Raw genomic sequence first — 16,186 nt, forward strand, 5'->3', positions numbered from 1 at the left:
CAGAAAACGGGCTGGATCAAGGTTGTATGGCACTTCCCCTCTGATTTAAGACTGTAAAACACCTTCAAATGCCATTTCTGCAAGACTTAAACTGTTCATGAAAAAGGGTCTTTTTTGGTCATTTTTAAGTTCAAATTATTATAATTGTTCATTTTTTTTCACATTTTTGAAGCAAAGTTTTGATTTTCTGATTAGGAACAACTTTTTGTTTTGAAATTTAAGGTAATTCAGGAAAAAATAAATATGTAAATTAAAAGGGTCAAAATTGAAGCAAAGCATTTTGGAATTCTCAAAATGAAATGTTTTGACCCACCCAAATTACACTTATTTCAGATTTTTGGTTCACAGGCATTTTTGAGAGTTTTAACCTTTCAGCTTGATTCAGGCCAGGAAAATTTTTTGATATCTGAAATTTTTTATGGGATAAAAATCTATGATCTGCCTAGCGCTCCTGGTGAGCCCTGATTCCACTGCTGGAATTCCATTGCGGAGCAAACTAGGAGTGACGTTGCAGAGGTTAATAAATCCAGTTATCAACCTTAGTCAGACCAAAAAATAAAATCCTTATAAGTTTTCAGTTTCCCACAGCATCAAAGTATAATCAATGTGTCAAATCTGGCTGTGCAGTGAGGATAAAAAGCTATGAAACATGTCGGGGGGAGGCATAGATTTCCTCAGTCATTTTCTTTTTCAAATTAAACGGGAAAAAAAACTTCCTCTGTCCCATTCCTCTTTTCACCCTCCAACCTCCTATATTTTTCCTCAAGCTTCAGGAGAGGACCACATTTGGTCTAGTAGAGGCCTATGTCCAGCTGGGATGCTATATTTCAGAGCAGAATGGGCTGTTAATCCATGTATTCCCCACCACTACCACCTCCCCCCCTCCAAAAAGAAAAAAAAAAGCTGGTGGGTTCCACAGTTTCTGCTTTTTCAGCCACTGCCTCTCTGCTGGTGTGGTAATGGGATTTGCACCACCCAAATAAAGCAGTCTTTATATAATAATTCCCTTTCCTTCCTTCCTTCCTTCCAAGAGGCATTTGTGAATGATTCTACATGACAGCAACATGTGCATGACTTGAAGTCTAGTCATTGTTTTCACACTAATTTTTACTTGTGAATTTCTGTCCCCCTACCCCTCCCCCTACTTGCCTGAGCAATTATAAATAAATAAGGTGGATTTGTATTGTTTTGTTTTTGTTTTTCAGGCATAAATAAATTTACGAAGAAGCTTAGAAATCCCTATGCCATCGACAGTAATGAGTTACTAGATTTCCTCTCCAGGGTACCATCTGATGTTCAAAAAGTAAGTAATGAATGGCCGCCACCAACAGGGGCATCAAGCAGCACTCAGAGCTGCCAGCACTATGCTTGGGGAATACAATGCCGAAGCATTCTGAATAACAGAGATAAGGCATCAGGAAAATCCATAAAAGGGGCAATGAATGTGAGGGAGAGGGGAGCTGAAAACCTTTGTCGGAAGCATAAGATGATTGAAGGAAAATTTATCCTGAAGAGAGATACTTAAAAATGATCTGGAACTTGCACAGCATGGTCACTGAACTATTGGTTTGTTCACCTTTTTGCTCTGATATTTGTATGGAGGTTGGGAGGAAAGGAGGAGGCTACAATCTCTCTGAGTGACAGAGATAACCATCCAAAGGGTTTTACTGCATTCCCCATCTCCTCATACAGGAGTGGGGGAATTATTCCATGACTTTGTGCTTGCTGTGATCTGCTTTGGGCCAGCTGCCATCCTAATTTCTTCTTCCCCACCCACCTTGAACACAGGGTTTCCTTGGACAATGCTGCGCTCACCTTTTTTGATGCAAAGACTTGAGATCTGTATAAAGTAACCTGTGTTCAAGAAGGTTGATCTTCTACCAGCCTGGAATTATAACTTTCAGTCCAGCCAGGATCACCCTTCCCCCACTTCATTCATGTCTATTTTTTAAAAGCACTGTATTCAATAATCTTGTCCAGCTGGCTGCAAATTATCTGAACAGTGGGTCTTTTAGAATGTCGAGATCTATTTATTTCTCTCGGTGGAAGGAAAATAGTCTTACTGGGTGGCAAATCGCACAAAATCAAACAAAAGAAACAATCCTTTATAATCATCCAGAATCTTATGACCGAGGGCCCCGATTCTGCCACCCTGAATCACACTGAAATAGATTTTTACTCCTGAAGCAGAGTGTTTGCAGAGTACGGTGCTGCTCACTGCAAATAAGGGGATCACAATCTAGCTAGCCCATAGTGATTTTACTCTGTTGGAGACTGGAAAATGATTGTCTCCATGCGGTGTCAATGCAGCTGGTAGAAACACAGTTGGAAAAGGTTTCCAGCGACATTTGTTTCGAGAGATCACCAGATTGGTTGATGGCAGTGCTATAGCTAGAGAAAAATATCTCTATAGGGAAAAAAGCTAAACAGAAATAATCATAGAGACATTAAGCTTAAGCGTATTTGTATTTTTGTTGATGCTATTCTAGAATGCGCTGGATTTGCGGAGATGGTTTGCACTTGTCCTTTAATGTTTATATTTAAAGATAAGCTGCTTTTCTATTTGTGTTGTATTTAAGATTTACATTTATAACATTTTCTTGAATGGTTTCTGTCATCCTTGGGTAGCTTGACTGAGCTCTGTAAGGAAGAGGATGCTATTTTCTGTGAGGAAGCATTGGTAAAACACATATGAAGGGATATACCATCCTAGAGGAGTTTTGCCATAAATGCTAAAAAAAAAAAAAAAAAAAAAAAAAAAAAAAATAGTGAATACATTTGTCATCTGATACAAGAATCTAATTAAAACCATTCCCAGGCAGTATCAAAGCCACCTCTGCCTGCTCCACTTAATATGTTGCTAAAGTACATTTGTTTCATTTTGCTAGTACTATGAGTTAGAAAATACCCCAGTATTGTAGCCTGTTACTGTATGCAAGTAGCACATGGCCTGGACAAAAGGCACAGAAGCACGGAAAAGGCAGCGTACTCTGTGTAAGAGTCTCATGATTTCAATGGGGACACTTTTCAGTTATACAGCAGACAGTTTGCGATTGGGAATTACACCACATTTGGATTTATCACAGATGTTTTAACCATTATATCGCAACTGAAATTGCTGTGGGGAAGTAGGGAAAATCTTTGTTTAGTTTCTGTTTGGGAAAATATTTTTCCTCTCTAAAGTGATAAAGCATGTCTGTGTACAGTTTTGAGACCACTCTAACCTTACTGAATATTGGGATCCACTTGCTTTAGCATTCCCAAGAGAGTCTTATTAAACGTATAGGTTAATGCGCGCAAAAAAAAAAAGGCAGTCTATCTGGCATTGCTGAGATCAGCTAGTGCCCCGTGCATCTCATTAGAAAAATCTGCTTTTAATATTTTGATTTCAAGAAATGATTCATGACTTCTCAAATCCTTCCTGCAATTAATCCCCCATGTTCCTGTGTTTAGAAAATGATTCATTACTTTGAACCTTCCATAGTTTCCCTTGGTTTGTCCTTGGGGAGCCATTAACACACACTGTAGTGAGCTAGAGTTACCTAACTGCAAACGTCATGTCTATTTGTTTTTACAGGTGCAGCGCGCTGAATTGAAACCATACAGCAGCTCCAGTCCCCTCAGGAAGAAATAGAGTACTCTGTAGGATGCAGACAGTTTTTGGAATGCAATATCCCCCTCCATATACACACGCATACATATTTTTTCTCCCCACACCCTTTTTTTGGTTGAGATGAACACTGTAATAACTGCCATGGAAGACATACGTTTTCTGATGTGCACCTGTCCTGGGCTGCCTTTCTTTTTGGCATAGAGGCCTAGCCCAACCAGAGCGGGGCAGAACGCCGGGACAAATTAGTGGGTGGAGAAGAGCACAAGCACAAGTTCCATTTTTTAACTTGGATTATAAGGGTAAGACCGAATGTCGCAGCTCTGCTTATTTGTATGTAGCAAGATACAATTCTGCCTAGTATAGCAGATCAGCTAAGCTGATTTGAGGAGATGCTCTGAACTAGTTTTTAACATATCCAACAGATTTACATTGAGATACGAGAGCTATTCTTTTCTCATTTAAATCATAGCTCATAGAAGGGTTTAAACTCTGAATTAACAAGTCTTTGATACCCTGCTTCTGTTCAAGCAGAGTATATTTTAGAAAATTGTTATCATAATTACCAGAAACAGCTAGAAGCTCCCACAGTATCTCAATTTCATCCAGCGCTTGTGCTTTTTAAAACTGCTGTTAACTCCTTGATGCCAGAATTGCCTGGCATGAGGTCCATTGCTGGCAATGGACACACCAGGATCCACCACTGTGAAAAAGTTAGGAGAATTTGCGGACCTGAAAAGACCATATTTCTTACTTGCTTATTTATAATTCCATCTCATCAGATTTTTTGGCATAACTGTTGCTTTTGTCTAAATCTAGAGATGTTAACACTACAGCTCTTGAAGAAAAATACTTTATAGCCTTAAAAATGCATAAGCTTGGGTAGGAGGAGAGCACTCTGCCCAGAATGGTGGTTGTAAATAATTTGCTTTGCTATAATAGCTCTCAAACGTTGGTTCATTGACCACCAATGTTCTGTGGAGTCTTTCCTGGTAGCTCACAGAATGAAATGGTATGAGATCCAAACAATGAAGAACTGATGTTTTGATAGGAGATGTGGGTCCCTGAGAAAATTTCAATTCTCCCAATAATGTAAGTCCTTATATAACATTTCTTGTCCACAGAACTCAGTGCATTACAAACTTGGATAACCGTTGTTACTCATTTCACAGATGGGGAAAACTGAGGCACAGGGAGGCAAAAGACAGCACAAATCCCACTGACTTTCAAGGAAACTTATGCTGCTAAATCACTTGAGTCAGTGTTGACTTAACTAGAATCTAAGTCTCGTGACACCCCCTCAGCCTCCCATCCACTGGCCTCCCCTAAAGTGCTTCACAGAATAAAGAAACTAGAGAACCACAGGATACAGATGACTTGAAAATGCATTATTTAGAAATAATCTGATTAATCAATGGCTGTAAATATAGGCCTACCTTTATTGGCAGACCTGTCTTGAGCAGAGTTATATCATGGTATCCTGCACTGCCACCAGCAAAAGAAATAGGACCGTGATAGTGATAGCTAATGGATTATTACTCAGATTCAGTAATTTTCTAATCATTTATTTTTCGAAGGAGTTTTAACAATGTTTACATGCCTTCATTGAAGGAGAGGAAATTTTTTCATACAAGATTTAATTTTATAAATAAGATATTTCACTGGGATCTCATGTTGTAGGTATATATGGAAAAGTAGAAAATAAATTAGGCATCTTTTTAAAATGAAATGTGTGTTGTGTACATAGTATACATCAGGGGTCGTCAACCTCTGGCACGCGGCTTGCCAAGGTAAGCACTCTGGCGGGCCGGGCCAGTTTGTTTACCTGCCGCGTCAGCAGGTTCGGCCGACCGCAGCTCCCACTGGCCGCAATTTGCCTTCCCAGGCCAATGGGGGTGGCAGGAAGCGGCGGGGGCGAGGGATGTGTTGGCTGCGGCTTCCCGCCACATTGGCCTGGGACTGGCGAGCCGTGTGCCAGAGGTTACCGACCCCTGGAATACATACATATACACTATATATGTATGCATATACATATGTGTTTATTGTGTGTATCTCCTTATATACACGTGCACACACATTTAGATTGCAGTTTAAAAATCTTCAAAGAAAATGTGTATAAAAACTGCCAAAGATTCTAAAGCTTATCTTCTTGTGTCTGTTCTTTTTCATTTTGTATCTTTCCCGGCATGTCTTTCTGGCAGAGTCAGATCTCTGCATGATTTGATTTACTTCAAGTTAATGAAGCTGGTTGGAAAGAGCCTTGTAGAAATTATAAAAGCTCCAGTAAATCTCGTATTTGTACAAACAGTAGATATCCACCGACCCCTTTTGTTAAATCAGTTATTCAATCTTCTGTGTAAACAATGCCTCATTGTCTCACACTAAACTGTCATCTAGTTTATCATACTGTAGTCTGTCATTTTGTAAGGACCAAAGTGAGACATTTTTAAACACACATGTGAGATCTGTTCATTCATTTGAATGAAAACAAAGCAAAAATACCTTATTTAGAAGGTGGGACCAATATTTTAATAGTATTTTTTCTATAGAATTTTCCACATGAACTGATTTCTATTCAGGAGACAGGGTAATGGCTATTTTTTTAAATGTGGGTATGCTAAATTTCAAACTATTTTATATTAGATTTTTATGGTGGAGACACACAAACGTAAGAGTTTTGCTATGTTCCAGTACCTATATATGTTGCAAAGAGCTGTTTGTTATGATAAATATTTTGAAATGCAATAAACATTTGATTTCAAGATTTTGTGCTATTAGTTAATCTAATCAGAATATATATTTCCAATTCATTGTAGAACATTCACCGTGGTACAGTACTTAACATCTGACTATACAAAGTAAGCACATTATATTTAAAGTACGTCTTGACAGGAAGGAAGTGCAGTATAACAATAACAGCAGAGAACTGGGATTTGGAATGGAAGCCATGCTGCTATGGGGAACAAAGAGTGGTGTTGGGACTGGCGTGGAGGAAGTGGCCATCTGCACAAATCCAAACACAAGTATCCTGTTATCTGTGGATCTCAGATCATCCACAGGTTTGGAGAAGTTCCCAACTCCCTCCTTGACTTGAGGAGTTCTCCAGTCCTCACATACAGGACCTGGCCTTGGATGATTGATTGCTCCACATTCAAATGATCAATCTCTGTCTTTACAGCACTCTTTACTTGGTCCAGAATGGTGGGGTGTGTTTTTGTTTTAAAAACCACACGCAAGTCACAATTGGTAAAGGGTGTTCTATTATGTAAGGTATTGTTATAATGGAAACGTCAATCCACTATCACAGTGTTTACATCCCAAACTCTCTGACTATCATCATGCATTCAGAAACACAAACCTGACTATGGGTCCTTATACTGCCTAGAGATAAGTTAGCTGTGCGCACGTGTACATATACCCTGCATGGACAGTTGTGCAAATATCGGATCTGAGGTCTACCCACAAATCAAGTATTTCTGCATACATTTGGCCAAACAAACTGCTTCTGAAAAGTTGGTTTTTGTGAATGCATTCAAGTAAATTTTTTTTTCCGTGAACATTCATATTGGTTAAATTCTGCCACTAAAATGCATATCCTGGAAAGCAGGCAAACAAAGGTTGTTACGCCTGAATAAAGCATATCCATTTTAAATGTCAAACCAATATTGACAGATTTCTTTGGGGGAGGGGGTTGAGGGGCAGGTATTTGCCATAATTTTATTTTAACCTTAAGTGATGTCAGTTCCTACCATTGCCACCGTCTATTTATATCATTAAAATGTGAGTATAGTGGAAATAGTAGGAATTGTAAGGGGTGGCTGGGGTTTTTGGTTTGGTTTTGGGGGGGAGGGTTTTTTCTGTTGTTTTTTAACTCAGGACATAAAGTCGTCTCTGTTAGAAATTGTATTTTGTAATCAACCCATCATATTTTGCATCTTTAAAGGGACCCTGTCCAATTCATTATTTTTTCAACTGATTGATTTAAAAATTGCATTTTTCTTATTGAAAATCCTTTAAATAGTATGTCCTCATGGGGGTGGGGGGGGAGAGGGGAGTTTAGTCCTTTAAAAGAGGATGCCAATGTTTATAAGAGTCTTTTCAGCCACAAGGGAGATGGCTATGGGTGTGATCCTACACCTGGATTCATGCTGATCTGTGCCTAAATGACTGTATTGGGGGATTGGTGCGCTCCCAAACCAAAGAAATAGAAAGTAAAATTATGGGAACTTTTCAGTTTTATTAATCAATAGCAATGATAAGTTTAAATTTTATTGCTAGATTTCAAGTTAATGGTTTCCCCTTAAATGGCTATTGTTTTGTAATTCAGGTAATGCAGACTTTTAATAACTTCCATTTTCTTGCTGCATATGAAATATTTTATCTTTAGCCTTTGTCACATTTTTAAAACACTTGGGCAGTGTGTGTTCTACCTCCTGTTAAAATAGCTCAGAGAGAGCTCAAATGTAGCTCCGAGGAAAGTAACTACTTATCTTGACTGTCCTGTGATCCTTCATGCCCTGCCATTAATACCATTTTTTATTTTCTTTGAAAGAGTTTTTATGCTTGCTTGACAGTGCTGGACTTGAGTAGTGCTTGACGGGACTGTTTTTAGGATACAGAGCTTCAATGTTGTTAAAGTTTCCTCCCCACTCCTTCATCATTGTTCTTCAGCTCTGGCCACCCTTACAGAACAGTAGGCAGTTCAGCTTCCTAGATCAGCAGTTCTCAAACAAGAGGTTGGTCACCAGGGCTGGCGTTTGACTTGCTGGGGCCTGGGACCAAAGCCCAAGCCCCACTGCCAGTAGCCGAAGCCCTAGCCCCACTGCTTGGGGCTGAAGCCCTTTGGCTTCACCCCCCCTTCCCAGGGCAGTGAGGTCAGGCAGGCTCAGGCTTCAGTCCTCCCTCCTGGGGTCATGTAGTAATTTTTGTTATCAGAAGGAGGTCGTGGTGTAATGAGGTTTGAAAATCCCTGATCTAGATCATTAATCGGTGGCCTTTTCAACTGGGATTGAGTTGAGTAGCAATTGTGATGGGAATTCATACAGTATAGGCACCTGTCCACTAGGAACTAGACTGAAATCCACTATATATAGGCCACTAACCAACAGATGGTAACAGCCCACTACCAGCCTGCGCCAATCTGTTGCTACCGGCCTGAACAGTCTAGAGGAGAAAGCTTTACTATTGCCAGAGTTCTATGCCATTCCCTTTTTTCTTTTGAGAACCTGATCCTTCAAAAACCCTCACAAGCAGAACTGACATTGACTTCCCCTAACATCAGTAGAAATGCACCAGGGATGAGTTGGTGAGGTGGAGGGGTAGGTTTTTTGTTAAGTTTTTTTTAAAAATAAGATTCACAAAATGCCTCTTAACCAAACTCAAACCTTTAGATTCTCATCCCTTTAAACTAAGTTGATAGACTGAGAAATGTTAGCTTTGGCTTTAGAGACTATGGTGTGTGTTAGAAGTGAATCCTCTTCTGATTCAATATTGTACTTGCATTTTATCTGTAAAGCTGCATGTGTCAGTGCTCTGGTGCATCCACCCCTTCAAATCAGACAGCAGCATGATAAGAATATCTGCTCTTTAGAATCCATAAAGTTAGTAACTCAGAGGGAGGCTGAGATCCTACAAACGATTGTTAATCTGGCGTGTTGCAGATGGGGTTTTTTAATCGCTCTCAAATTGGGAAAAATTAAGCCTGCTGAAACTCCATCATTTCTGGGTTGAGGTTCTGTCAGGTGATTCATTGTGGGGAAGGGAATCCTGCAACAACTAAAATCTTATAGTACCAAGGCAATCTAATGTGAGAAAAGGACATGTTTTATTTAACATATACATACCCAAACAAACTGAATACTGGTTAATTTCAGCTGCACCACAATGGACTTGCACCAATTTTTAATCCGCTATTCCCCTCCCCATGTTTTGATTTAAAAGAATGCAGTGTTCAATGAGGTTTTAGAAAGCTTTGAAAAATTGATTTGTGATACTTTAATATATTTATGCCTAAAACTTCTATTCCAGGGCAACGAGGAGCTGTGGTAGCTAGTCATGATGCTTAACACAGCATAATTTATGAAGTGGAAACTAAAAGTGTGAGTTGAAATTCAAACAGTGCAAGTGGCCAATGGGCTGGAGATCTTTTTTTCCTAAGACAAATATTGCCAATTGGCCCCAGTGTGTTGGACTGAACTAGATGACACCTGCCTTAATTAGAGGAAGGGAGGAGAGAGGTAGAACATTTGCTGACTTAATTGGAACCGAGGTTCTGAACCTCAGCTTCCTTGTGCCAGTGCAAAGCAGCCCTCAAGCCACCTAACTGGCCCCTAACCATGCACTGGGGAAACCAGTGAGTGGAGAACAGGAGGCACATACAGGTTATCTCTACACTCCTGTAATCACCATCTGCTCAAATAGCTTCCGTATGTTAGAGCAGCCCCAAATCTACAGAGGGGTGGGGAAAAAAGATAATAGATGAATATATTCAAATAATATGGAGATTATGGAAATAGAAAAGTGGCCCATGGTGTGTTGGGGACCCCTAATATAGAGATTCCCTTTCCAGTAGGTGAGAGAAGGAATTTCCCAGTGTCAGCCTCCACACGTTAGGGTGAATGCCAAGGTAGGAGAGACAAGCCTCTGGTAACATACATGCTTGCATAGGTGTCACTACGGCCTCCTACCAAATAGAATTCAGGCCCATTCAGGTGTGGGTGACTGTCTCCACCCAGGTGGTGGAGTTTCAGAGAAGTGATTCAAGTTGCCAGACTTGGGACCCTGAGCTCCAAATTATCATAGAATCATAGAATCAAAAGGTTGGAAGGGACTTCATGAGGTCATCTAGTCCAACCCCCTGCTAAAGGCAGGACCATTTTCCCTAAATAATCCCAGCCAGGGTGCGGTCTAGCCGGACTTTAAATAGCTCTAAAGATGGAGATTCTACCACCTCCCTAGGTAACCCATTCCAATACTTCACCACTCTCCTAGTCAGAAAGTTTTTTCTAATATCCAGCCTCGACTTCCGCAACTGCAACTTCAAACCATTGCTCCTTGTTCTGTCCTCCGTCACCACTGAGAACAGCCTAGCTCTCTCCTCCTTGGAGCATCCCTTCAAGTAGTTGAAGGTTGCTATCAAATCCCCCCTTAGTCTTCTCTTCTGCAGGCTAAATAAGCCCAGTTCCTTCAGTCTCTCTTCATAAGTCATGTGCTCCAGTCCTCCAATCATTTTTGTTGCCCTCCGCTGGACTCTCTCCAATTGTTCCACGTCCTTTTTGTAGTGTGGCGCCCAAAACTGGACACAATATTCCAGATGCGGCCTCACCAGTGCCGAATAGAGGGGAATAATCACATCCCTCGATCTGCTGGCAACACTCCTACTAATACAGCCCAGTATGCTATTAGCCTTTTTGGCTACAAGAGCACACTGTAGGCTCATGTTCAACTTTCCATCTACCGTAACCCCAAGATCCTTTTCTTCAGCACTGCTACTTAGCCAAACAGTCCCCAGCCTGTAGCAGTGCATGGGGTTTTTCTGTCCTAAGTGCAGGACTTTGCACTTGTCCTTGTTGAACTTCATGAGGTTTCTTGTGGCCCACTTCTCCAATTTGTCTAAGTCTCCCTGAATCCTATCCCGTCGTCTAGATTCTTCTGCAGCTCAGAGTAAATGACTTGGTATGTCATAGCAAAGGATCCAAACTGCAAACCTCTTCTGACAATTGGGAAGTAGATGTTGTTCCATTCAGGTCAAGGTAGCTATTAAATCTTTTGGACCAGATCCTCTGCTGGTATAAATGGAAATGGGCTTTTCAGTTACAATGGCACAGCCCATTTGCACCAGCTCAAGATCTGTCCCTTTAAATGGATTGCTGAAAAATACACCAAGGAGAACTCAAAAACCCAGGCTTTAAAAACATTCCCATGAGCAATCTATTGTTGCCACTGTCAAGTCCACCTTCTGTATGTTGCCGATGGGACTGGACTGAACTTTCTTGTCCCTGTGGCACATAAAGCAACTTATTCTAAGGGCACAAATCTGTGTGTGTCACAACCACCCATTATTCTCCAATTTTCTATCACCCTCACCCAAAGTAGAGCAAATATTTCTCCCCTTCATTTCTTAGTGGAGATGCACAGTGGAAAATAGTGCATCTTCCCACATGCAAACAATTTCATTGTAAATTCCACTACTTTACGTGCCAAATGTTGCTTTGATCATGATCCTTTATTTCTTCCCCCATCTCGTGTGTGTATTTAGACCCCTTGAGAGAGTCCCCCAAACTGCACAGCAAGTCACTACCCTAAGAGAAGGGAAAAAATATATGCATAATCTCCCTCCATCCCTGGCAATAGACGACTTTACTGAAAGTCAATGCCATCCACTTGCATTTATCACTGCCAGTCTTGCTCTGCATATATTTGGTATTTGCCATGCATTGTTAACAGTGATTGTCATGTAATTAAATCACTGCTCAACACAAGAGCCTATTTTTATGCTGAGATAAGCATCAGAAGTCTGCTGCAGCGTCCCCCAGATCAATAAAGATGTTCCCTGTAGGATTACAAATAGTCTGGGGTTGTGCAGGGCACCAGAATTAATTAGGAATGATTTCTCTTTTTCTTTCCACTTTCAATACATTTTTAATTGTTAATTCATTTTCGATGGGCTTGTTTTTAACTCTGCCTTGATGTCCAGATGCTTCTGTTCAAGGATTTTGAGCATCATGTCACTTGTGGCAACACCTCTTAGTCCTCACCACTCTTACCATCCCTTCCATAGTCATGCCTCGCTATTGGTTCAAAAGAGCAGTAAATGTTCTGTGATGGGGCAAGGCCAGATGGCTACAGTAAAGTACTGAGAAACAGGTATGTTAGCCCCAGGCTAAACAAATCCCTAGGACAATGGTAACCAAATGGCAGTTGCTCCAGATTAATCAAGGCACCTGGAGCCAATTAAGACCTTTCTAGAAGGCAGTGGAGATAGCTACTTTAATTAGAACACCTGCAGCCAATCAGGGCAGGCTAATCAGGGCACCTGGGTTTAAAAAGGAGTTCACCCCAGTCAGGTAGAGAGGAGCCAGAGGAGAAGAAGCGCGAGTGAGGAGCTGGGAGCAAGAAGGCAAAGAGCTGACAGTGAGAGAGTGTACTGCTGGAGGATTTAGGAGACAAGCATTATCAGACATCAGGAGGAAGATCCTGTGGTGAGGATGAAGAAGGTGTTTGGAGGAGGCCATGGGGAAGTAGCCCAGGGAGTTGTAGCCGTCATGCAGCTGTTACAGGAGGTACTATAGACAGCTGGAATCCACAGGGCCCTGGGCTGGAACCCGGAGAAGAAGGTGGGCCCGGGTTCCCCCCAAAACTCCCAACTCCTGATCAGACACAGGAGGAGTTGACCCAGACTGTGGGGAAGATCACTGAGGTGAGCAAATCTGCCAAGAAGCGCAGGACCCACTAAGGTAGAGGAGGAATTTTGTCACAGTTCTTAAGACTGAAACACTTTATGCTGCAGGCTGTGTGATGGACTTTAGATAGTGATGATGATGTATGTGTGTTACAGTTTTGCCAGCTATGTTCCAGGCCCCATTGTGTACAAACATATAGGGTCTATGTACACTTCCAGCTTTCCACATGTCGAGCTGCAAGTTCTTGCCCTTACCCCTCTATCATTCACGCTCAGAGCCCTTAGATATATGTGCAGTGATGTGCAGAAATCCCATTAGCGTACCTACGGTGGAGGCGGGAGGGTGAGAGCATGCTTTGACATATGACCCACCTCTCTACCCTCCCATTTTGTGGTGTGGACATAACAATGATGCAGTGAACTGCCCTCAAGTCTACCTAGTCCATCATCATTCCCACAATTCCTTGTTCTGTATCTTCTTGTCTTTCGGCCTCCACAGGTCCCTCCCACTTAGTATCTATAGACCACAAGTTATCTTCTATTTTGTATGCCTTCATTCAGCATTTATCTCTTCTCTTTCTACATGGACTGCTTCGCTTCCACAGCTCGCTCCAACTCAGCTTGCCCTGCCATTTGAAAATGTTCTCCCTCCAGTGTGCTGCAAGCTAGCCAGAGAGGCTCTCTTGTGAGTCCGCCCAGAACCATGACTGCAGCAGAATCTCACAGAATATTCACCTTTATGAGATCCCCTGGAGGCTTGTGGAGCAGAACATCCATCAGACAATGATGTAGCACAGGGAGTGGATAAAACATCTGAAGTGCCTGTACCACAAGGCCAGCATCACAAACAGCAGGTGTGGCATGTGCCCAGTACATGCCCCTGCTATAAAGAGTTTGATACCATGGTTGGCACCACTCCAGCATAGAGCCCATCATCTCCCATGTTCCCCTGACACCAGCAGGTCTTATTGTGAGACTGGAAGAAGGGGAGGCAGGTGTCAAGATCAGATGGGACCATGGAAGGTTTGCAGTCCCAGAAGTAGAAAGTGAAGCTTGAAGCTTTTGAATCAGCCCACTCAGCAGGGTGCGGGTAGCGGACATTCTGTGCTGATTTTCCAAGGAGCTCTTTGGGGATGAACCTGGGGACCAGCCTAGAGAAACAGAGTCAGCAGCTGCCCTGAAGAACTTGTTTCTACAGTAGAGTCATCAATCAAGGATCAGGGCCACTTTGTGGTTGGTGCTGTATGGACATCCCTTGGAGTTCTACTGACATCTGTGGGAATAACTGTAAGTAAAGGCTGCAGAATTGGAGTGTAATATGTAATGGCAAATTATGCATCGCAAGCCTGCTAGAATTATTTGAGAGAGACGATCAAATCAGGTAAGCAGTAGAGATTGAAACTGCAGGGTGTGTGTGTGTGTACATATATATAAATATCCTATTGAAATAACCATACAGTACTGATATTCACAACCGATATAAGCACAATGATCTCAGCCATGAACATTACACCTCCGTCAACAACAAATTGCAACAATAACAGAGGCAGCAGAAAGACATTGTCGTGAAGGTCTCAGAGAACGGGTATCCGTAATATGTGAAATAAGGGAGAGACCTTCACCTTGGTTGCTCACTGATCCAAGGGCTGAGTGCTATTTCCTTTGAAGATTCAACAGCATGAAAAAAATACCTTTCCTATTGATATTTTGAGGGGGGGGTCCCTCCCTTGTAGCCTCGGGGAAGAAGCATTAGAACAGGTAAAGGGTTACTGTGGAGATAAACAGCCAGTTCTCAGCATGCAAAGGAATAGTTGGGTGACAGGTTCTGTTCTTTATGGGCCTAATCTAAAGTCCATTGATGTCAGTAGAAAGATTCCATTGGAGCTGTGGACAATGCCTTATATTTGTTAACCCCCTGCCAGGGGGATAAACACTGGCTAAAGGTGTCATTGAGAAATAATTTAGATGAGTCTGAACTAAAAGGCTTGTGAGATTCTTCACAAGGGCAAGCATAACTGGGGGCCTCCGCAACTTGACAATGGAGGAAATGCATATTGGGGATGCTTTTAATCTGCTCTTACACACTGTTGCGTGAGGAAGGAGAGCTAGACATGACTGTGGACAGCTGTATGGGAGGTGTTCCCAATGTGTGGAGGGCACTAAAGAGCTGAGTGAGGAAAAAGGGTCATTAAAGGGACAGAGCATAATACAGAGAACATACTCATTCACATTCACTGTTGACTTACATGTCCATGCAAGTCACATGGACCATATTACTCCTGAATGTAGGTCAGTGAATGACGTAGACGACCAGCTGTATGTTGTTTGCCTCCTCTGGTAAAACAAGGGTAAAGGGGCACTTGCGCTTGAAACTATGAGGCAACAAATTTAAAACAGATGAGAAATGCTTTCCTACGATATATAGCTAGCTGGTGGCATTCACCACCCCAGGTTAATACTGAGCAAAACAACACTGGTAAGCCACAAAATGTGATGGGACATTTATATGGCTGAGAATAGCAACAGCCTGAGGTATTACGATGTGCCAACCCCAGCATCTGCCTTTAGTCTGAATTTGGGACGACAGGATTACAAGAGTTCCTGAATACTTGCATTTCAGGGCATTAACTAATTTCAGGGCATTAACTAATTTCCAGCTGCGGTCAAGGGAATTTTCCTTCATATTATAGTGTGGCATAATGAACTGTATTAGATGGGGTGAGTGGCAATAGCTTTCTCTGAAGTACTTGGGATTGGCCAGTGTCAATCAAAATATCAGACTGTGTGGGCTGTTGGTTTGTCCCAGTGTGGTTTTTACTATTGTTTATTTGTATTGTAGTAACCTCTAGAGGCCTCACTGAATTGGAGCTGAATTATACTAGGCACTGTCCAAACACACAGGATCGGTCTTCACTGCAGAGTTAACCTGGACTCTACTCAGGTGATGCTGTTAACCTTCCTCTCATCCACATACACAGCTTCCTCATCTAAGGTTGGAAGTGCTTTAACCCAGGGCTAGTGGGCCCAGCTGAGGAACAGTGAGAGGTCAGCAGCCACTCTTACTCAGGCTGGTTTGCAGTGAGGTCACAAGCTAAATTAGTCAAGTGCTTGACAGTCTTCCAGTGCCTTCCTACAGTTCCCTCTCACCCCTCCGTGCCCGGGACAGTCAAGTTCTC

At 42.0% G+C, this 16,186-nt stretch overlaps 1 protein-coding gene across 1 annotated transcript in view; it reads left to right on the forward strand.

Annotated features, from left to right (window-relative positions):
* The window catches only part of MCTP2 (multiple C2 and transmembrane domain containing 2), a 167,666-nt gene extending 162,098 nt beyond the window's left edge, over window positions 1-5,568 (forward strand). Inside the window, 2 exon segments of the mRNA XM_075069094.1 lie at window positions 1,206-1,303; window positions 3,578-5,568. Coding sequence (XP_074925195.1) covers window positions 1,206-1,303; window positions 3,578-3,634 — 155 coding nt within the window. The 3' untranslated portion in view covers window positions 3,635-5,568.
* The last annotated feature ends 10,618 nt before the right edge of the window (window positions 5,569-16,186 follow it).

Source organism: Chelonoidis abingdonii, chromosome 9 (assembly GCF_003597395.2).
Source record: "Chelonoidis abingdonii isolate Lonesome George chromosome 9, CheloAbing_2.0, whole genome shotgun sequence".
Lineage (NCBI taxonomy): Eukaryota > Metazoa > Chordata > Testudines > Testudinidae > Chelonoidis > Chelonoidis abingdonii.